Genomic DNA, 23,400 nt, shown 5'->3' with positions numbered 1-23,400 from the left:
TATCCTAGTAATGGAGCCGAGAGCCCAATGGTTTCTGGTCTTGGTCTGCCCGAATTATTGGGACCTATTGCTCTAAGTTATCTGTGGCCCATCAAAGGATGTGGGGCCACACCCCCATGCACATAGTGCTGGAGCTCTATGTGCATCAGTGCTAGCTGTATTACAGAAAAGGGTGACAAGTGTCTGTGTCTTCTTCTGCAATACTATGGTGCTCCTGGGATGCAGAAAAAGGGCGCACACTCCCATTGCACCCTCGCGGCATTGTTTGTTATAAGCCCTTGGCCTATTCCCAGAGCCTGGCATGAAGTATGTTGCTGGATTCCTCCTCCATCTGCTTAGCATGTCTCAGCCTGAAACACTGGTAGTCAATGTTCACTCGTGGGATGAAGTATGAGGTGAATGCATCATCTTCAGCAGTGTAGAGAAATGTCTACAACATTTTGTGCAAATCCTCTCCAGCGTAGTAGAGCAGTAGAGCTCTTTCTCTGTTTATTCTGTCCCTTTCTTTGGTGACCTGGAACTACTTGTTTCACAGCACTCCCACCTTCTCAATTTCCTTCATACCTGGGCGCCACATTCCCTCAGAAGGATAGGAACACGGTGATGGGAGCACTGTGCATGGATATGAGACTTGAAGCTGCAAGCACAATGCTCTGCTGCAATATTTCTTGCCACGCACCAAAGGCACAGCTATCATTAATGCAGCAGATGCAATGGAACTAAGGCACATTCATGTGTAGGACTTACTGCGCTCCAATTATGGCTGCATTTAACAATTCAACCAAGGAGAAAGGGGCCCATTTTCCTTGCTTCTGTTAGAAACCATGGCACGACTACTTACTGTTACCAGATAATTTTTCATAGCACACCCCACCCCCTTTATTTTTGCTTGATTGAATCTTAAAGATGGTTCGGGTACTTGTAAAATAGCTGTCTTGCACAAAGAAAGCACAATACTCAGCATATTGCTAAACTTTTACACCCACCAATGCAATGGAGTTTCTCTTTCTATTTACCCGGCAAAGTATTCCATTAGTGTAATAATGCACATGAGCACCATCAGCTCCCTTAAAGGAGTGACTGGATGTCCGGTAAACAAAACAAAGTAGGAGTGGGTATGTAGTATTGTGCAAGTGCAACATTACTTATGGGGGAATGGTTCTGAGGTTTGCCCCTTTGATGGAGTTGCACATGATCTAGCCTACGTGTCGCTGGTAACCAACAACAGCTGGGTTGTATGTCAGAACCATGCAGGTGTTAATCTCACCTGCCTTCATAATGTGGTCCAAACATCAAATGCGTCTTTACAAAGCATTCCGTTGCCACGCAAGTTGTTACAACTACTTGCTTTAGGGAGAGAGCTGGAGTTGGAATAGTATAACTTACTATTCCAACTCCAGTCTGTGGAACAGTAGGGAAAGTGTTGGACTTAAAATCCAACATCAATCGAACAACGCGTTCCTTAAGGCAAGTCGCTGTAATGACTTGCGTGGTAAAGGAATGCATTTTATTGATGCATTTGTGGTTCGGACCACGCTGTTAAGGCACAACATGGTTCGATCCACGGCATGAAGGCTGTTACCCAGATGTGGCTAACCACAGCAGCTGTGTTGGCATCCTGTTTAGGGGCACTGGGTGACACAAAAGAAAAGCGACAAGTGAGTAGTGGTGGTCCGTGCCACTTATTGGACAGCAGTCTCCCAAGAAAGGTGGAAGCTACACACCCATTCTGAGCCACAATCACCTGCATTATCCCCAAACAGCAGCCCACACATCGCAGGGGCATGAGAGCCTCCACAGCACTCTGAGGGTGGTCACCAGACAAGCACCACAGCACCATTGAAGTGAGCCCACCAGGAAAAGCCAGTAAAGTTTCTCCCACGATGCGCAAGGCAGGGCTGACACCAGCAACCACAGTGCACACAGCAGCCCACCAAGGTACGCTTCCTTGTAGGCCTAGGAGGCCATTTGTGAAAGTTGACAATGCTGCACCTGCACACTGGGCCTACCTATTAATGGGCAGAAAATCACCCAGACCCCACCAGGAGCGACCAGGGCACATCCAACCATGGCCAACCACTGTCCATCACTTCTGCTAATGAAGTGATTCTGAAGTTTGAAAAGAACATGGCAATTCATGGGCTAAGCCCTGAGATCCAGACAGACAATGGTCTGTCATTCCAGGAGCAAGTGATAGCAGACTAATTCATATCACTAAGTGTAAGGCATCAGAAGATCACACCCAGGTGGCCCAAAATTAATAATGAAGCCGAACGATTCATGCGCACCCGGTCCTATAGCCCAAGCCATCAACCACAATCTGGAATGAACCATTCACTTCTTTTTGAGAGAGTACAGACAGTCTCGCCATGTGACCCGCCTCAAGCCTGGCCTGCAAGAGGCATCAGGTAGTAGACACGATCCCACTTCATCATGAGTGGCGCCCTGAACAACTACCTGGTGACTAGGCCCACCAATGCAGCGAGAAGCAGAATGCTCATGCCAACAGGTGACGCCCAACAAGTTGAAGAACACTGCAAGTGGGCGAGCTGGTGCTTGCCAAAGACTGGTTCCAGGGGAGCAAGTCCCGGCTCCCATTTGAACGTATCCCTTGAAGAGTCACCTGGATATGGGGCACCATGGTGACCGGAGGGGCTGAGGACATCGATCAGAACATCTTGTTCATTAAAGTTGTCGAGCAAAATCACTAATCCTCCAGGGCCAGGTTCCCTGGTGGCGGGATATACTTGGAGACTGTCTGAGGGTGTGAGATACCTGCAGCTTGGCCCCCAGCAGTTATAACAACAGAGCTGGTTTCCCCACACCTAAAGACACCAACCCAGTGGGAGGGCCGTCAAAAAGACCCCATGTCGGAGTCACACAGGAGAGGAAGTCATCAATGATACAACCCCTGTGCGGATCATGTCCTTTTGCAGAGGTACCGTGATTTTGTAAAATTGACAGTCAATGTGTGGGAGCTCAGGGACTTGGAAAGTTGCTTTCAAATAGTTACTAATTTTCATCATTTGAATTTTGGGGAGGAATGTAGCATTGACCAATCACAGTACCTGTGATGGGGGAATGATATGCGTTTGACCCTTAGGGCGAGATGTGCAGCCCTGGTGACCTCAGGTAACTATTAAAGGGTCTGCTCTGCAGCTTGTGTGGGGAGACGTGGCTAACTGCAACTGCTGAGTCTTTAGGTGAGGTGTGCAATACAACAGGGTAGTCTGTACATAAATGCCAGACTGAAGCGGGAGACTCACAATAGGTCTCGTGGCAGAAAAACCGTCATGCGCGCTTTGCATGTTCTCTACCAGCTGTGTAGCACAGCCTGGGTGGAGAACATGCACATCCTACCAGTCCCTCTCTGAGCACAGAACCACAGAACTCAGACAATTCAAAACGATGCTTAAAGCAGCGTTGTGATTGGTGAGGGGATTCTCGGAGGCTGGGTGCTTCCTGCTGGAGGAGAAGCGGCATGTGTGACGGCGACAGCGACCTGCAGGTAAGTTTGCTTTCTTTCTTTTTTTTCCCTTTTACTCTAACTACCCCAACACCCCCACGCCACTGTTCCTGACTAGCCGCCATTGGATGAGCACAACAGCTATTTATGAATTGAATATACTTTAACAATGACTAATAACTTCAACTCTTGAGGATTTCAAACGTTCTTTCCTGGCTCCCGGACCCAGTGCCCTCACTCAGCTTGTCCTCCAGCCGCCGCATTCCACCAGCTTTGCGGCCGCCGAGAGGAGGACTCTAACCCCCAGGCTCCCTCGCGGCAGAAGCCGCCAACGTCACCTGCGCGCCCGTAGGCGCTTTAAATTTCGGCGAGCCCCGGTGGAGCGGGTGTCTGCCTTAAACTCTTGGGGATTACAACCGTTCTTTCCTGGCTCCCGGACCCAGTGCCCTCACTCAGCTTGTCCTCCCGCCGCCCATTCCACCAGCTTTGCGGCCGCCGAGAAGAGGACTCTAACCCCCAGGCTCCCTCGCGGCGGAAGCCGCCAACGTCACCTGCGCGCCCGGAGGCGCTTTAAATATCGGCTAGCCCCCGCGTCGCGGGATAGCGTGCGGGCAGCGCCGGGCTAAGCTCGGGCAAAGGGCGGGCCATCTGTGGCCATCAGGGGCCAGAAGAGGCCGGGCTGGGCTACCCCCCTGACATCACTATTCTGGTTGGTACCCTAAGTCTAGTTAAGTGCGTAGTCCGATAGATGTTACTTGCATTTGGTTTTCTGTACGATAGTTTATGTTAAAGTATTATTGATATTCATTTAAAATCTGCTAAATACCATGAGCAAAACCAGTCGCAGAGGGGGGGGGGGGGCAGCGGGAGGGTGTGTAAGGACAATGGATGCCTTCCTCAAACGGGCTGAATCTGCTCTGTCTAAGGAGATAGAACTCACGGAGAGGAGGCTTTCGCTTGATCCATTAAACCACCTGTTAGATCCAAGAAAGGGTTTAGACCCTTCTGGAAGCAGTCTTCCTTGGCCTGTCCCCCCTCAAGTGATAACATCACCCTTTCAGGGTGACCTGGTTTTAGCCCCACACATATCAAACTCATCCTTATGCTCTTTTGTATCCAGTCCCTCTCCTTCCCCTCCTATTACTCGCACTAGACCATCACGGGTACCTACAGTAGTTAGAAGCAAAGATCCTTCGGGGAAAAGAAAAGCTGCAAGTGCCCCGAAAGGAAGCCGCCAACACACAAAACAAGCTAGGAACAAAACTACTGCATCTGGGTTGGGTTGTCAAATAGAAAATGATACTCTCTTGACAACCGACCCCCCTGTTTATGGAGGGATTAGGCCCTCGACATCTGTGTCAGATTCTATTGGTGAGGGGATTATGCCGGAGCTAATAGGGCGTCTAGAGGGTTTATTAAGGGCTTTGGTCCATCCAGTCATTGATAAACTAGATCTATTAGATCGTAGACTAGATATCTTAGAAAAATATCTTATGAATGGGCAATCACGCTCTAAGGGTCCTCAAACCATTCTAGTCAGTCCGGACAATGCCTCTGCCCAAATGGCTACTGACTTAGGAAATCTCTCAGTAGCTCCACCAGCTCCAGTAGCCTTAGTACTCGAGATTCCAGCAGTGGCACCCAATTCTACCCCCCCCTGTGAAGTCTGGCACTAGGGGTCCTGTTGGGAGACTGTATCCAAGGGGCAATAATTCTACCAGGGAAATATCTCTCCACCTTCCCCTGGAGGCTTGCCCTGATACTATAATCTTGGCAAATGTCCCTAAAATCCCAGATAGTGATGAAGAGCACTGGTCCACGCTTAAAAACAAGGTCCTTCATTTTCTAACCAACAGAACAGTGTTAGGGGACCACTTATTTAATAACTTTAAGATGGTCCGAAGGGTTGCCTGGGTGGGACACAATAGGAAGGGTTTAGAGGGGGACTGTGTTGTGGTGAATTTTAGTTCTCCAGGATTGGTCAGGCATATTTTAAAGCAGGCAGGAGCAGTCAGGATCCACCATGACTGCATTAATGTTCTACCCTTGAGTTATTTTTATCATCCAACTTCTTACCCAGTAGCCCATGTTGGAAGGAATTGTGTTCCACAGGTGGATGCCCTTACAGGCTCTCTTCCTCTTAGTAATAGATTTGAGATCTTTAGTACCTTGGACAACAACGATTGACATCATTATACTCCGGGTAGGGATCTTTTGGAAGTTAGTCCTGTTACTATTGATAGTGTGAAGCCACCTATAAGTACCTGTCTTTTGGAAGTTAATTCTACAAATAGGGTGATCACTGTGGTGATAAGTGGATCTGATAATTCCCATAGCTTGCCACTAGAGGGCCACCAGAGGGGCCAAAGCAGTAAGGGAGGGTATGTTGCCAGGGGACATTGCAGTTTACATAGCAACACTGTCTCTTACTCTGAGGTAACATCTATGGTCTCGTGGAATGTGGCAGGGCTCAGAAGTAAGGTTATTTCTCCTAACTGGCTGTCCTTTCTAGACAGTAAAGATCTTATCCTACTCCAGGAAACATGGCTGGTTGTTCCAGAGTTTAAACCTGGATATCTTAACTACTATTTTCCAGCGACCCCAAGTCTGAGAGGGAGACCAAAGGGGGGTTTACTTATCTGGGGTAAGCAGGATAGTAGATACATAATCCATCAATTGGATTCTAATAGTAAAGATATTTTATTAATTCAAATTAAATGTCCAGATTGTAAAGACCTGTATATTTTTATTATCTACTCAAGGGGACCACCTGGGGGCAAATCCTCGGATACCATTGAACAATTAGATGCCCTCCTTGACTCTTATAGTAATAAAGGCAATGTCATAGTAGCAAGGGATCTCAATTGTTGCTTTGAACCCTTGGATAGTAATGATCTAGATTTTACTCTGGAAGAAGATTTTATATGGAATATTCCTCAGTTGACAGTGGCGCCAATTAAAAAATGGCCAGAAGCTGCACTTCAGCTCAAAGTTCTATGTGTTGGACATGGGCTACGTGCAACAAACGGAAGAATGGCCTCTGACAAACATGGCGCATTCACCTTCAACAATGGCTCATGTAAGAGCCATATTGATTATATCCTTACTAATAAAGAAAACTGTCCCAATTTTAAGGATATGATGATAGTGGAAAGGGTCGAGAGTGATCATGATCCTTTCATCTTAGTTTTTCAGTTATTTAATTCCCATCATCAAGAGGGTCCCCAGATTGTGTGGACATTGTCCTCTCTAATAACACTAGACGAATCAGATGGGCTAATTGTTTACTAAAAGAGGACAAGATAGACGCGATGAGGGAATTGACTGTCCAAGCCACAGTGGAATTCCAGAAACTTACCACAAAGGAGGAAGTTATAACCAATGTCAATCTGATTCATAACGAACTTTTTAGCCAATTGAGGTGTTTTTTTTTGTAAAAAAGGTGTTAAATAAACCCAATAGGCCAGTAAAAAAGGAAGATCAATGGTACGGGAAGTCCTGTAGGGCTGCATACAAAGTATTAGCAGGTGCTGTTAAATTAAAAGATAGAGATTTAATAAAGAATGCTTGCGCCCTCTATAAAAAAGACCAATATGATGCGAAACGGGCATGGGATGAGGAATACTGGAGGGAGTTGTTGTGCGCTAGCAACGAAAGATCCATGTGCTCCTTTTGGGATATGGTAAAATGGGGTAGGGGGATTAACAGGGGAGAACACACAAATTATGTCCCACCCAACCTCTGGGTCTCTCACTACGCGTCCCAGTTTGCACCATCAGAATTGGCTGGTGACGCGAGCGTGGATCTCATCACTTCCAATCGGGATATTATCCCATTGCAATTTGATAGAATAGAGGTCAGCAAGATACTGAATACCATTCTCAAGGGTAGAGCCCCGGGCCTGGTCTTAGTCCCTGCCGACTTATTTATGCAGGATAAAGAGGTTTGGGCAAAATATATCCAAACTCAAGTAAACGGCATTGCCATAGGCTCACCCGTACCCGACACCTGGAAGGGCGCCAAGATCATTCCGATCTTTAACACCATCGGTGCGGTGCAGATTTATCCTGTGCGCTGAAAATGATTGATTCCCAGTGTTCATGATGAGCTCAGCTCGTCATGAGTGTACGGGAGGTGTACCTCATGACGAGCTGAGCTCGTCATGAGCATCGAAGGGGTTAAGAAGGGGGAGCGCTCAGACCCAGGAAATTACAGGCCTATCAGTTTAATCGACTGTATCCAAAAAGTGGTAGCTAGGCTTGTACTACAGAGAATCCAAGGGTGGATTGAGGCAGAAGAAGTGCTGTCTCCTCTCCAGGCCGGGTTCCGTAGCCATACTAGCATGATTGATCAAGTGTTTAGATTTGTTTTAATTTATTGGCGGGTGGTAGTGCTGGGGGGGTTACACTCTATGCGGCTTTCGACGATCTTAAATCCGGATTCGACTTGGTGCCACGAGCTAAAATGTGGGCTGCCTTTGTTGATCAGGGCATGCCGTTGGATATCTTGTCCTTTTTAATTAAACTACATGAGGACAATTTTGCTCAAGTTCAATGGAACCAGCAGGGGAGTGTAACTGATAAGTTCCCAATTGCTAGGGGTGTACGCCAAGGGTGCGTACTGGCACCGACCCTCTTCTCATTATACATCAACAGGGTGATCAAATACTACGAGCAACATCCAACTGATGCCCCGAAGTTGGATGGTAAGTTGATCCCCCTGTTGAGGTTTGCAGATGATACCTTATTAATCTCTAAGACCCAACAAGGCCTGCAAAAGGCCATAGATGTTTTTGAGGTATTCTGCAAAGACCATAGACTTACTGTAAATGTAAGTAAGACCAAGTTCATGGTCCTTCACAAGTCTAAGCAGGTTAGAGGGAAGGTAGCTATGAATGGGGTGCAATTAGATCAGACCCAGGTTTTTTCCTATCTGGGGATTACCCTAGCATCTAAACTAGACTGGAAACCCCACACTAACCAGCTGGTTGTGAAACATGCCCAACTAGCAGGGGCACTAACCAAAGAGTTCTTCCTATCCCATACTAGGCCAATCACCCCAGTTCTTAAAATTTACGATGCTAAAATAGGTGCAGCTGTACTTTACGGGGCAGAATTATGGGGTTTTAGCAATTTTACCCGTTTGACTGGCGCTCAGAACAAATTCCTACGTGGTATTACAGGTCTTCCTGTGTCAACCCCCCTGACCTCCCTCCTCTATGACCTGGGATGCCAACGCTTGGAGGATATGGCCCGATACCGACCAGTTGCATACTGGAGGAGATTGTGGGTTACTCCGGAACTCTCCCAGTATGCTTGGGCTTTCATCAAAGTTAGAGATGCTGATAGGGCTCATAAAATCTCATGGATGAGGGAGGCAAGGGCAACATATTTTGCTATGGGCTTATCGTTTTTGTGGGAAGACCCGATAGCTAATTCATTCCCTTCAAGGAAAACCTTTAGCAAACTATACTGTAACATGGTTTTATTGAAGCGTTTTGGCCGTTGCTCCAGTTCATCTCTAACCATGGAGTTTCTGGAAACAAAACATTCTCCTGCTCTTGAGGGTTATTGGGACTGGATCACCGTCCCTGTTGATCGGAAGAAATACCACCAGTTTAGGGTTGGTACACTACCTTTTAATTCTTTCACGGCTAAATGGAAAGGTGGATGTAACACAAGTTGTCCCTTCTGTCCCACCCAACGAGAAAGCATTGGTCATATATTTTTTATCTGCCCCGAATATAAAGTTCCTAGGCAAACTTGGTTAAAACCTATCTGTTTGCATCTGGGTCTTAAAACCGGTTGTGAGTCTTTAAGGATTCTTTGCTCTAATAACTCCCAACCGGTGGTTATAACTGTTGCAAAGTTTCTCCACTGGATGTGGATAATTCGAGCTCGTAAAATGTGTTTATATTGATAAATTGTCAGTCATTTTAAAATAATTAAATGTGATCTTGCCACCTATATATATATTTATAGATATAAGTTGTATGTGCAAATTCTAGAAATCTTTTTGTCTGATTTTAAAATATAAACTTTTACAATTGGGTAATGAACTTTATATATTTTAAAATTGATGTAATAACATATGAAATTCCCAGGTTAATTTACTTAATTTATTGTTTTAATTAGTTACTGGACGGTTGATGATTGGCTCTAACCTTGCACTGCTTTGTGGTATTATGATAATCTGTTGAATGAAATGCTAATGTATAGGTACAATTGTGTAATGCTTAGTCTTTTTTTATGTCGTCTTTTATGATTTCCAAATCGAAATAAAGACTAATGAAATAAAATGACTGATAACCACCCCCCCCCACCCCCCCTCTCACAAGCCATTCTTATACCTTTGGGGGCCTGGAATAGTATGAATTGTCACACTTGGTGGAGTGTGATGTTATTAGCTGAGTTGGTATTGTCATTGGCAGCATGGATGGGGCAATGGATGGTGCAAGCGCGGTGGCCTCCTGACGAGGGCCCTGGCACTAATGTTTTTTACAAACTAAGCACTAACAGTGGCTATCAAGCACTCTTTGCACACACAATACAATGGCAGGAACACAGCATGCAATAAAAAAAACTCCTCGCCTATACCTTTCTTGAAGAAGTAGACGCTCTGGACGGGTTGGCAGCGCGGGGCGACAGGCATGATCCAGTCGGGATCAAAATCAGTGTCATCCTCGTCCTCCTCCGACATCCAGTCGAAGAAGCTGAAAGAGGACTTTCTTTTCCTCAGCTGATATCTTCGGCGGTTCCGCTGGTTCTGAATCCTGCGGGACTTCCTCCTCCAGCTCCGGCTGTTTTGCTTGCTTGGCTGTGGCAGGTAGAGCCTTCCAGCCACGGCTGCATCCAGGTTACTGGGAAGACCTCGCCATGCTCGGCTGATGGACAGGGCCTTGCTGGCCCCTTCTGGGGATACAGGAAAATGGTGCACTATGAGGATCAGTGATACTAATGGGGCTTGAACATGGCTTTACTCTCTGGATTCAGAGTGCTGGGTCATCATAGCTGTCAAGTTTTAGGTGTGGTTATGTGTAATGTTTTTATGTTTGTAATGTGTTTATGTGTGACATTTTATTGCCAGATGTGCAGCACTGAACAAAGCCGTTATATCCATGTACTGAGGTTAGTTTCATAGTGTTATGCTTTATAAGGAGCTTTAAAACAATTGCAACACTCCTTAAAAGCGATTAACCTTTTAAACGTAACCCATTGACATTTCCAAACTCGTTCCTACAAGCCTCATGACGACTTCTGACTTCCTTCCCTACCATTCTACCTCAGATAACACCTCGTTCTATTCCTTACTACAGCCTTTTTTCTTCTTTATTCCCCTCTCAAATGAGGAATAGTCTTGTTACTGATTTGCTTACCCATAGTGCAAGGCTGCCTGCGTTGTGACAGCTTCCTGCACATAAACAACCATACATGGGGTTTTGCTGTTTTTATGTGTGCTGCACAATGCAGAATACACAGAAACAGCAACAACTAGGAGAAATAAAGCATTTCTCATCATTCTGCATGTTTAGACCAGCTTTTCCCTGGTCTTAATTTTGGCGCTGTCCCATATTAACGCCACCCTTGTAAATAGGGGGCAGAGTCAAAATCAATTGGTGTTGCTGGGGAACGCCCACTGCAACAACCATTATCCACCCCTTTCACGCTAGTATAGCGTGAAAGGGTGCCTTATTCACAAGGAGGCGTTAAACCACATTTAGTGGCTTATCACCGCCTTGATAATAAGGCGAGGCGTCTATCACCACAAGAGCGTCGGAAAAAGTAACGTTTCTGTAGCGATAGGGACTTGTAAATATGCCCTTTAATTTCCCAAAAATTCTATCACGTACTCTGCAGGAAACCTGGTCATCTGCACCTAGCTTCTGAGACGTGGTACTGAAACCCCTGAAGTCCCAGATACAAGGTGTCAGTGTATGAGATGTGTGCCTGTCTGTGTCAATAGCCTTTGCCTTTCCATATAATGGTCTTTGTACGTGAGATATATGTTTGCAAGGTTTGTATGTGTTGGAGAATGTTTCCCTGTAGGCCTGTGAATGTTGGGACTGTGTAAAAGTCATGCAATATCTCCACCTGCGTATGATGTGTGTACTTGCATGTGGCAAAGCTGTGTTTTCACACTTACTGTTTTTTGAGTCTCCAAAGAGGCGCTGGAAGAACTGGCTCCAGTCGTCCTCCATCTGCATTAGCGCGTATTGGGTAAATGCCAGTGAGGGGGAGCTGCCCCTGCATTCCCCCAGGCTGGGCTGCTGCTTGAAGTCATACTCCCAGTACCTGGAACCTGAGAACAGAGAACACACACAGCTCACGTCGGTCTGTCTGTCTGTCATGGTGAACACGTAGCATGAATACATGAACCAGGAACTGGTCTATCTTATACCAGTCCTGACATCCTATTGCCACCATAACTAAAATGTGGGTCATCAAAGAGTCAGCACCCCTGGTGAAAGGTGATCCAGAGGTACCAAACACTGACTTAATATGATACCAAGGCCTTTATCAACAAAAGTTTCGAGTTGGTCGCTTGTGCAATGCACCACAAAACACTGTGGGGCTTATTGTACAAGCCCTTGCGCTGCTGGTATGTCCTTTTTTCCCATGTCAAAAGTGACGCACCGGCGGCACAAGGGGCTACTAAATAAACCCTTGTGTCTGCATGCTAGCCATTTTAAAGGCCCACACCTGGAGCACTAAATTGTGTTGCATCGCCAAAGTACCCACACAGCGGGTATATTTACAAGAGAGTAGCGGATGTTAAGCAAAAATTGCCAAGTCCACACTCCACCATTCTACAAATGCAGGGGTGCGATGTATTTACAATAGAACAGCACATCCCTTAGTTTTGCCTACTGCTGGCGCTAAACTCTGCTGCATAGCGTCAACGCAGGCACCCTTGCACCATTGTGCAAAGGTGCCTGCATTCAGGGAATGATTCTGTATGTGCAGGAAGGGACACCTTCCTGCACATAAACAATCATTCATGGCGATTTGCTGTTTCGATGTGTGCTGCCCAATGCTGCACTTGGAGAATTAGCAAAAAGGAGGAGAAATTATACATTTCTCCTCGTTTCGCAGTGTTAAGACCAGGTTTTCCCTGGTCCTAATTTTGGTGCTGCCGCATATTTACACCACCCTAATAAATTGGGGGCAGCTTCAAAATCAATGGGTGTTGCGGCCGAACACAAATGGACTGTCCCTTTCACGCTAAGTGTAGCATGAAAGGGGGCCTTATTTACAAGGTGGCTTTAAGCCACGTTGAGTAATTTAACGCCACCTTGTAAATAAAGTGAAGGGATTATCGCCACAGGAATGTCACAAAAAGTGACGTTCCTGTGGAGATAAACCCTTGTAAAGATACCCCAGTGTTTAATAAATAGACAGAACGTTAGTAAAAGACCTTTGCTGCACCTAATATGAATATCAAAAATAGGGTAACAGAAAAAAACAAAGGACTCCTTTATCGTGAACACAATCAAACCAACAGCAGTCTTTGCCCTTCCCACAATGGAAGAACTAGTTGCAGACACACAATGAGTATGTATATGTGGGGGGGACTATTTCAGGAGTCCCAGGTCAATCACGGGTTATTACCTCAACTACTATTAATAAGAGCCTTTTACTTTGGGCTTTACCCTACTGTTGCAAACAACATTGGAGCTTTGAATACATCCCTTCAGTACTTTGTCTTTAGAGTAGCAAGGTTATGTTATGTTATGTTATATGTGGTTTTGTAGCGCGCTCCGATAGTCAAGACTGTCCTGGCGCGGGAGTGAAACTGAAACAGAGTGGGAAGTAGGTATGCTAATCATGAGTTTGAAAGAGGTGAGTTTTGAGCAGTTTTTTAAAATTGGTCAGATTGGGAGCGTGTCTAAGAGCGTCTGGCAGGGCGTTCCACATTTGAGCTCCCTATACCATGAGGGATTGTCCGCCCAGGCGGACTCTTCTAAATCTGGGGATGATCACCTGCTTTTTGGAGGTGGAGCGCAGCTGACGGGATGGGAGGTAGGGTGTGAACCTTTTGGCTAGGTAAGAGGGGCATGGTCCATTGAGGGCTTTGTAAACGATGACCAAAGTTTTAAAACGCACTCGTTGAGCCACAGGGAGCCAGTGAAGATCCTTCAGCTGTTTGCGCATGCTGAGTCTCCTGGGGATGTTAAAAATGAGTCTCACCGTGGCGTTCTGGACAACCTGTAGCTTCTTGATCATATAGTCGGGAGCCCCTAAATAGAGGGCGTTTGAGTAGTCCAGCCGGGAGAGTACCAGAGCCCTGGCAACCGTTTCTTTCGCTGATTGAGGAAGGAGGGGAAAGAACTTGCGAAGAGTGGTCAGAGTTCCAAAGCATGTTCCAGCCAAGCGTGAAATCTGGTCACGGAAACATAAGTCGGCTCCGAACCAAATTCCCAGATTCTTGGCAATCCCGTTCTCTCCCTTGGGGCATGTTGATTCACCGGGCCAGATGGACTCCTTAAAGTCACTGGGGAATTGGCCGTAGAGCAGGATTTCTGTTTTATCCTCGTTGCATTTGAGGGATGATTTGGCTAGCCAGGTGAATACGGAGGAGAGGCATTGGCGAACTCCAGAGGTGCATAGGTTCTCCTTTGTCCAGGTGAAGAGAAGCTGGGTGTCGTCGGCGTAAGCCATTATCTTGGCACCCCAGCTCTCTGCTAGCCAAACAAGAGGAGTTAAATAAATATTAAATAAAAGGGGACTTAGGGTCGATCCCTCTGGTACGCCAGTTTCCACCCTTCTGTTAGAGGAATGATAAGGGGGAAGCCAAATCTGTTGGGTACGGTCCGATAGAAAAGACCTAATCCAATCCAGGACTGTGCCGGAGATGCCTATGTCCTCCAGTCTCGCTAAGAGCTGGAGGTGGGGCACCGTGTCGAATGCGGCAGAGAGGTCCAAAAGAATAAGGGCCGCTCTGCCGCCCCCGTCAAGGCATTCTCTGATGGCCTCAGCCACCTCCACCAATGCAGTTTCCGTACTGAAAGAGGTGCGGAACCCTGATTGGGCAGGATGGAGAGCTTCAGAGGATTCAACGAATCTCTCTAATTGCCTGAATGCTGCCTTTTCACAGACTTTGGCAAGGGCTGGTAGGAGTGATATGGGTCTGTAGTTAGAGGTGATTGACGGATCTGCGGTAGGTTTTTTTATTAGAGGGAGAAGTTTGGCTTGTTTCCACTTGGTGGGCACAGTTCCTGAGGATAGGGATTCATTAACCAGTGCGGTGACCATGGGGGTGATTATTTCAGCTATTCCATTCAGGACCCTTGCAGGGCAAGGATCTATAGGTGACCCAGATTTCAGAGTTTTTAATATGGTCATTACATCTGTACTTTCTACGTGAGTAAATTTGGTCAGTTCTGCTTTAGCTCTTGATAGTAGGGGACGTAAAGGAGAAGGGGGTTGGCCAGTTAAGGCTAGGTCTGATTGTGGGGCAAGTGGGAGGTCAGGGATACTCAGACTGTCTTGAATTTTTTGGATTCCATGGTTGACTGTGTAAGGCTTGGTGAGAAGCTAGAGAATTAAAACTCAATTAACCTTTTATTAGTAGTATTAGACCCTGTTCGGGGGCTTAAGGCAGATGGGTGACTGGGCCACAACTGTAGTGGTTGAGGTTGTTTGCTACCTATGTTCCGGGCCTGTCCTACTATATCTCTGCAAACCCAGTCAAGTACAACTTTTTCTGCACTTGGCTCTCAGGGTAACGAGGGCATACAGTCTTCCCAGGGAGGTAGCTTTGGGGGGCATAAGCTCAGAACTCAACGGTCAGCCAACAGACATGATAACTCAATGTCCAGCCCTGTACTTGTCTTTTTGGCAAAAGTACTTTTAATCACACAACAGAACTTAATAATACACAATCTAATGTATGTATTTTAAATCACACAGCAGAACTAAATAGTACATCATCCAATTTGAAGAGGCAGGGTGTTACTTCTGACAGGATTTTACATCCCTTGAGGATGTTACCCCATTTACTCTACCCAGTGCTCTGTTTTCACCAGAGTGACCCTATGCATTATAGTTCCCAAGTAGTCTCTAGCAAAGTCATGAATTAGGCTAAGGTTTAGATAACATTTCCACAGGTTTATTGCTTAATCAGTCACTTTTATCTTACCCTGCAGTAGCTGTGGGTAGTCTCGAGTCTTTTGCGCTCGAGTCAAGGTATTGCAGTACTCATTCCTAGCTTCCTTCACAGTCGAAGGGAGAGTTTGAGTCCATCCATGTCTTAGGCCCATGCAGCTTTCTAGCAGAAGAGATCAAGCTTGGCTCAGTGGCTTATGGCCTAGAAATCTTGGTGTTTTGGCGGTTGCGTCACCCAGCCTGATAAATACAGATCCTACAGGAGGCAGTTGCAATCTCCATCTCAGCCAATGTGTGGTCGATGTAGGCCGATCAGTTGTAGCAACACCTAATGGCAGCTCACAGCAGGCACCAGGGGGGACACAGGTGTTGATCTCTGGCAGTCTTTGAGTACTCTCATTGGGAACTGCAGAGAAAGTAATGTGTGCCCACTTGCAGCATGGGTCACCACTGGGCACTCACGCAGTCCTCTTTCATTGAGTGTTTCCCACTCGAGGCTCCTCACTGGGCTTCTCCCCATGGACAGACTTCTCTAGCAGGGCTGGACAAACTCCTTCCCTCTCTCACCCGGCAGGCTTCTAGCAAACCCTCACCTACTCCAAGAGAAAGTACAGACTTCAAGTGATGTTTCCTCACCTCTGGAAAACTAGCTGTTAGGCAGACACGAGTCCTGGTCAAAAAGCAATCTTTTGAGTCTTCTGTTAACTCTGTGGAGCCCACCCTTTTTGGGTAATTAAGAACTTGGAACAGGAACAAATTAGGGTGGTGTGGATCAACCTTTTTTACATGTTGTTGAGACAGGGAATGTGGATCCATGCTATCAAACTACAGAACTAGTTTGGGGTAGTTATATTTCAAGTGTCCTTCTCATGCTGCTATCCAGATGTTCTTGTTGTGTAGAGGGATGGTCCTCACAGCAGGTGGCAGTTGGGTTACCTCCAAGATCGACTACCACGTAAATAACTTAGGCACTATTAAGTGTGACAGATCTACACATGACTGTCAGCAACCATGCAGGGGAGCAATCTGGGACAGACAAAAGAGCAAGCCTGACCTAGAAACGTCCCAACCTTGGACAACAAGAATTGCAAACTCACCCCTACCATCACCCTAATGGCAGTACTCAGGAAGAAATAGTCAGCAGCTCATTGCTAACAAAGTCTTTGTAGAATTTGTGGAGGTAGCACTGCCTCAATCTTCCTCACTTCAGTGTCTGACCCTCCCCTCCACTCACTCTAGTCACAGGAATGTAGACAAAACACTTCCACTGTCTGGGGAAGCTGCCCTCATCCTCATTCTTCTGCATACCAAACATGAGGCATCCAACATTGATCCCACTGGCTTCAGCACTAAGACTCAGCCACACACAGCCCTACCCTACATGTATTACACGCACACTGTAGAAGTATATGCACTCGACATACACACAGGATATCAGTGCAAGGTTCTTGGTTTCAAATAACAGCAGACTTTACATGATAGATATACTCCCACTTACACCAATAAAAATGTCTGGTCACACGAAGGATTTAAAAAAGCACTGTACGCAGCCACCACCACTGCTTTGTGTGCTAACCCCTAAATAGGGGCAGTTTTCCTCTGTCCACTTTGAGGGCAAGCTTGCCAGGTCACAGGTCAGGTGCTGGATCTCACATTATTAAGAGACAGACCTTGGTCTCTGCACACATGCTGGATTAGCATGACGCCAGCACCAAAATAAAATTCAGGAAACTAGATTAACCATCAGTTCGGCACTCTTTGCAGGACATACCATATTTACCATGCAGGGAACTTTCCTGTTCCAACAAGATTTATCCCTTACACTAATAGGTTCACCCCTCTAATGGCCTTATCCGAAAAAGCCATGATCGATCCCAACATTGGCCGAGTCACAGTTGCTCCAAATTTAGTAACACTGGACTCAAGCATCCATCAGCTTATTAACGATCTGAGGGCTGAAGTAGAGTCTCTGAGAGCGATGATCAATGGACTCACTGCACTGGTTAAATCCATACTACACATTGGTATTCCAGCCGCATCTCCAGCTACACAGGAGTCGGGTGTTCTAATACAGCAAGTACAGTCGGCAACACAAGGCTTAAGCAGTCACTCTCAGCCCAATCAGCCAAACACCAGCCAAGGGATAATCCGCACTCATGGGCCCCCACAGCTACCATTAGCAGCTGCTGTTCCCCACACTCCAACACTTCCCTACCTTAATGCTAATCCCGTTAACCGGCCATTCAATCAACCAGGTGCGCATGGTCCCGCAATCTCCAGAGGATCCACAATCTATCCCAAAGCCATTCATTATCCCATCATAGCAGGAACCACCTATCATATCCAGTCCCTCCTCGCTTGCCACTCGTCAACAAAGTTTTCAGGATTAATGTTCCTAAACTTGGCGGGAGGCAGGGATTCAAGGGGGAAGACTTCTTTATCAATAAAGCGATCCACTGGATCCGCTATGTTAGGGGCGGTCGCTCAGTAATTCGAGACAACATTATTTGGGCGCGTAGATGTGAATCACCAGGTCAACTATCAGATTGTCTCGAGCTGATATTAAAAGGATCAGATTTGGCTGAAAATCTCCTTGCCCTAATATTCTTCTATTCAATTCAGGCGTTCTATTCTGCACATGCCAACTCCATTCCTAATATTGGATGGTAGACTTAGCAGCTCCTGCTTAGTACATAACAACTGACTCCTGGAGAAAGCCTACTAGCCCTCCAGACCACACCGCCCCCCCCCTTCTTACCAGATTGATTGAATTGATTGAATAGCAATTTGTGAAAGCGCTGCTTTGCCCAAAGGCGTCAAGGCGCAAATGATGGAATAAAGCCAGGTACAGATATAGAGTTACAGGGTATGGAGGCCTAGGAGTAGGCTTCAGTAAAGAGAAGAGTTTTAAGGCCCTTTCGGAAGAGCAGAAGAGAATCCTGGCCCCTGAGTTCCAAAGGGAGGTCATTCCAAAGTCTGGGGGCTAAAGAAGAGAAGGCCTTACCTCCTCATCTCGCTTTAGCGACTCAGGGGATAGACAACAAATTCTGACCGGAGGAGCGTAAGGCTCTGCCTGGGACATAGGTCGACACTAAGGTCCTAAGGCCCTCGGCGCCAGCACCGTAAAGAGCCTTGTGGGTGATGGTCAGGATTTTATATTTTATTCTGGCATGTACCGGGAGTCAATGGAGACTTCTCCTGATCCTGGTCCCTGAGGAGCGTCTGGGGGCATTGACAACAAATCTCGCTATCACGTTCTGGACGACCTGCAGGCGATGGAGTAATTTATTGCTCATGCCAAGGTATAGAGCATTGCAGTAGTCCAGTCGCGAGGATAGAAGGGCAACTGAGACCTGTTTCTGGGCATCAGGAGAGAGGTAGTCGGTAAGTTTTCTTAGTATCCTTAAGACCCCGCAGCAGGTTGAGACTGTTCTATTTACTTGCCTATCAAAAGCAAGTGAGGTGTCAAATGTAACTCCCAGATTACGGGCGGTGAGGGAGGGCTGGGGATAAGATCCAAGAGTCTGGGGCCACTAATCATCTGACCAGATCTCCTCATTACCACCGAAGACCAGGATCTCCGTTTTCGCCCCATTCAGTTTAAGGAAGTTCGAGGCCATCCAACCCGGCACAGCTTCCATACAATTTCGGAAGTTTAGGGCCGTGGTCTCGACAGAATGGGACAAGGAGACCATAATCTGGGTGTCATCGGCATACGAGAGCACTTCCAGTCCAAAAGTTCTAACAAGCCTAGCAAGAGGGGCCACATAAATGTTGAACAAAGTGGGACTCAAAGCGGAGCCCTGCGGGACCCCACATTGCAAAGGCATGGCATTGGAAAGGAAGTCACCCAGTTTGACCCTTTGCTCCCGATAGTTGAGGAAAGAAGTGAGGAGGCTCAGAGCCCGACCCTTCACCCCCGTCTCACTGAGGCGGGAGGCCAGAATGGTAGGGGACAGGGTGTCGAATGCTGCTGTAAGGTCGAGTAGGATCAGAAGAGTAGTCTGACCACTATCGACCTTAGCGATGGGTGGCACTAGCTTTGGTGATAGGCTCCAACAGAAGGTGCCTAACCCAAATGCGAACGGTCCCCAACTTGTAGGCGCAAGTAGCGCTGCTAGGAGTCTTAGTGGGCTGAGGGTGTGCCACGCTGTGTGGGTGTGCCTTCCACTATAGATTATAACACTTTAACATATAAAATACCTGTGAAATGACAAACACCCATAGCTATAGTAGCCTGGAATGTTGCTGGTTTAAAACAAAAACTTGATGACCCGGATTGGCATAGAAACATTTGATGTTTGCCTTTTCCAGGAGACATGGCCACTTACGCCCCCATTTAAGTTAGGCTATAAAACGTACCACAAGAATGCTATTCCATCGCAGCAAGGAAGACCGTCTGGTGGCCTTGTAATATGGATCAAAATAACATTGGAGATGTGATCCAATGACTACATTATAGACTCCCTAGACCTATTGGCAGTGTCCCTAGATGACAACAATGAACATTTATATTTGTTTAACACCTATAACAGACCAATCAATCAAAATCTCAATTCTTAGACCAATAATATACTAGGTAGCTCCCTGGACCATGTAGATTCTAGCAACACTGTGATTGTATGTGGGGGTTTCAATTGCGGCTTTGAGCCACTAAACGGATTAGAACATTTAATAGATGAAGAGGATATGGCCATGGTGTTGCCTCAACTACAGGCTGGACCACCAAAACCTTGCACCAATGCTGCATTACGGATAATGCGGCTCACCACGGAACATCACTTAAGGTCATGTAATGGGAGCTATTTAGCAACTGGGATGAGGAAGCCTCTCTTACCACTTTTAAATCCCATTGTTCCACAATTTAAATATGAGCCGCATAGGGCATCACACAACACTACAACCAGTGCTTTACTGGATACTTTTGTGGATAATACCAGAACTAACATACAGAGAAGGTGCACAAGAATTACTGGCAATTGACACACGCCTCACCTTCCCTTGGCTAAGATTTGTAGGGAAATGGCTCATAGAGCTAGGTCTCGGGTCATATTGGACCGAGCCGCACACTTTAACATCTAGTTTCAAAGATATATTAAAGAGAACTTATTGGCAACACACACTGAATGTACTCCACTGCGATCCGAGATCAGGAAAGTTAACATCTCAATTCCTTTCTATTAAACCAAACCCAAATCATGAAGAACTTCTTGACAATGTACAGCCGTACTTAGCAAGAACTCTGTATCTAAAGCTAAGGTATAATATCTGCTGGCGGGGTTGGGGCGGCTCCTTCACCATAACGGAGGAGCCAGTGCTGCCCCACTCTATCATGCAGTGAAGTGCACTGAAGCTTAAAATCAAAAATAACCAATCTTACTATGAGTAAAGTCCGGGCAGGGGTGTACACTCTACTATGCCATGTAAGGACCTTTTCTCTTACAACCATATTGAAAATATGGAACTGTATCTCTTGCTCCTCTTTCCTTTATGACACACCTATCCGGAATTGAAAGATTTGTATTGTTCAAATGAGGCACCCCTTCAACTTTCAAACAAGACAAAAAATCTCATGGTTTGTAAACCACACTTTACCACACAAGCATGTGATTGGATCAGCCTACTCCTCACCCAAGGAGAAGCACTGTAAGACTGGATTATGCATGAAACTATTGTGCAGTACATAGCCACATGTGCTGCACTGGCAACGTTCATCAGTTAACTTTATATACTATGGAAAATATACTGAGCAGGAATCTTGCGTGACTTTTATATGTGAGGGCAGACCATATATACAATTTTCAGGTAGACATCTGCCTAAGCGAAATACGTATACTTTTTGTGGAAATTGCACATATTTTGTACGTTAAAAAAAAATCAGACTTTCAACCCACCCATGGAATCTGCTAATAAATGCTGAAGAATACCCCATTAAATGTGGCCCATTGTGATTAGTCCCAATGAAAAAACATCCATGATCAATTTGTAATAACTTTATCAAAGGTCTAATAGTAAATCATACAACTAATGCCAAATAGATCCAGTTAAGACCAGTTTACAATAAAATGATATTGTGGTAAAGCATTTCTGGGTCACTAGAAGGTTGAATAAATATAAATTAACGATATAAAACACAAATACTAGAATTTGCTGGCCGGGGTAAATTCTCCCATCACCATACAAACTGGCACCGATTTAGGCAACAACGGTTTCTCTAGGCAACCTCATCTACTCCTGACTAGCGTGGGACGCAGATGGAAGGCAACTTCAGAAAACGAGTGTGGGTGATCAGCAGTACCAACACAACCCTTGAACCAAGAAATCACTCATTTATGCCCTCAGGCCAAATTATTAAAAATAAAAATAATTTTATGACTAGAACAAGACCAAAACGCAAACAACATGATCAGTCACTGCAGAGATACAGTTTAAAACAAACAGTTTCATTCCACACTTTTTTCGTCTCTGCTCAGCCAATGAAATTTCCTGCAGATTGCTAACAAGTAGCCACCGCAGGCTTCCTTCCGCTCCAGGAGCAAAGCATGACTCCTTGTTCCAGGCTGGCTCTTGTGTTCAGTCAGCCCAGAGAGGCTGGTTGAGAGCCGACCGTGTTGGGCAGGTGTGCACAGTTAACAGCTTCTAAACTGTGTAGAGTTCCTTTGGGGTGTCTCCCTGTCTTGCGTCCACACAGCAGACTGAGGCCCTGATTCAGAGTTTTTCGGAGTTTACGTGCTTTTTATTGCAGCAGATACATTATGATACCCAGGGATACATACATTACTTATTAGATGAGATTAACAGCACCTTTTACGGGTTCTGGGAAATAGCATGCAGACTTTGGTCCTTACCGCACCAAAATCCACAAGGTACCTTAAATATCAGACACTTTTCCCCTGTTAAATTCCGGCAGGTTTGACGTGCCAACATATAATGAAGGGTGAGATATTTAACGCACCTGGTTACTGGACCCAAAGAAAAATTCCAACCCCAGCGCAAACAGGGGTTTATGCAGGGTTTCGAAACCACTGATGCACTTGTGAATCAGAGCCATCGATTCCTTTGAGTCTGGCTAGGCCATTAGACACAACCATCCGCTTCCCAGACACAAGTTCATCTTTTGTACAAACAGCAGAGGCTTTGCTTTCCACTGCGGAGTTCTACTTCTGGATACCAGTTGGCTTTGTCACTCACTTCCAAGTGCCAATAAATAACTGTCACTCAAACCCTTGCTAAAAAAATTACATCTGGTCAACTTGCCTAACTCACAGGAAGAATCTTTTTGGTGACTTTGGGTGCTGTCTCTCATCCTCTCTTAGGATACACGTTCACAGATCTTGGGTTGGGCTGACATAACCCCTCCCCAATGTTCCGGAACTTTGCTTTCAAGTTCTGTACCACATATATTTGTGGTCTGGCTGTGTTCTTGACATATTCAGACTTCCGGCTGTGTTCTGTCAAGAGAACACACACACTTCCCCACTGTTCCAGTGTCTCTTTTGCTTCCAAGTTCTGTACCGTGTATGTTTGTGGTGTGGCTGTCTTCCTGACATGTTTCGACTTCCGACTGTGTTCTGTGTCTTGAGAGTACACACTGTGAGCAACCTGTCACACACCACCTCCAACCGCTTCCTTCTCTGGTTGAGGTCTGTGCCTGGTGTCTATTCTACCACCCCAGCCACACCATAATTCACTACGGGTTTTTCACTGACGGCTAAAACTCTGCAAACTAAAAAATTATTTTAAAGCTTTTGAAACTATCACAACTGCTAACAGTAAAAATGGAATGCCTATTTAAAAGCCCATTTCAATTGGTTCCCTCACACGGCGAAC

At 46.1% G+C, this 23,400-nt stretch overlaps 1 protein-coding gene and 1 long non-coding RNA gene across 2 annotated transcripts in view; one reads left to right on the top strand and one right to left on the bottom strand.

Moving 5' to 3' along the window:
* Window positions 1-23,400, bottom strand: part of VTN (vitronectin) — an 85,072-nt gene that overhangs the window by 4,783 nt on the left and 56,889 nt on the right. The window contains exons 6-7 of the mRNA XM_086955174.1: window positions 11,609-11,764; window positions 10,063-10,377 (exon numbers count right to left, since the gene is read on the bottom strand). Coding sequence (XP_086811300.1) covers window positions 10,063-10,377; window positions 11,609-11,764 — 471 coding nt within the window. The remainder of the gene's footprint in view (window positions 1-10,062; window positions 10,378-11,608; window positions 11,765-23,400) is intronic.
* On the top strand, window positions 5,201-9,760 carry LOC147730369 (uncharacterized). The gene is made up of 2 exons (XR_015308378.1): window positions 5,201-7,515; window positions 7,650-9,760. It is a non-coding gene; the product is annotated as an uncharacterized LOC147730369 (long non-coding RNA).

The sequence above is a fragment of the Lissotriton vulgaris genome, chromosome 2_1, assembly GCF_964263255.1.
Source record: "Lissotriton vulgaris chromosome 2_1, aLisVul1.2, whole genome shotgun sequence".
Lineage (NCBI taxonomy): Eukaryota > Metazoa > Chordata > Amphibia > Caudata > Salamandridae > Lissotriton > Lissotriton vulgaris.
The sequence above is the reverse complement of the archived record's forward strand: the minus strand, read 5'-3'. Positions and strand labels throughout refer to the sequence as shown.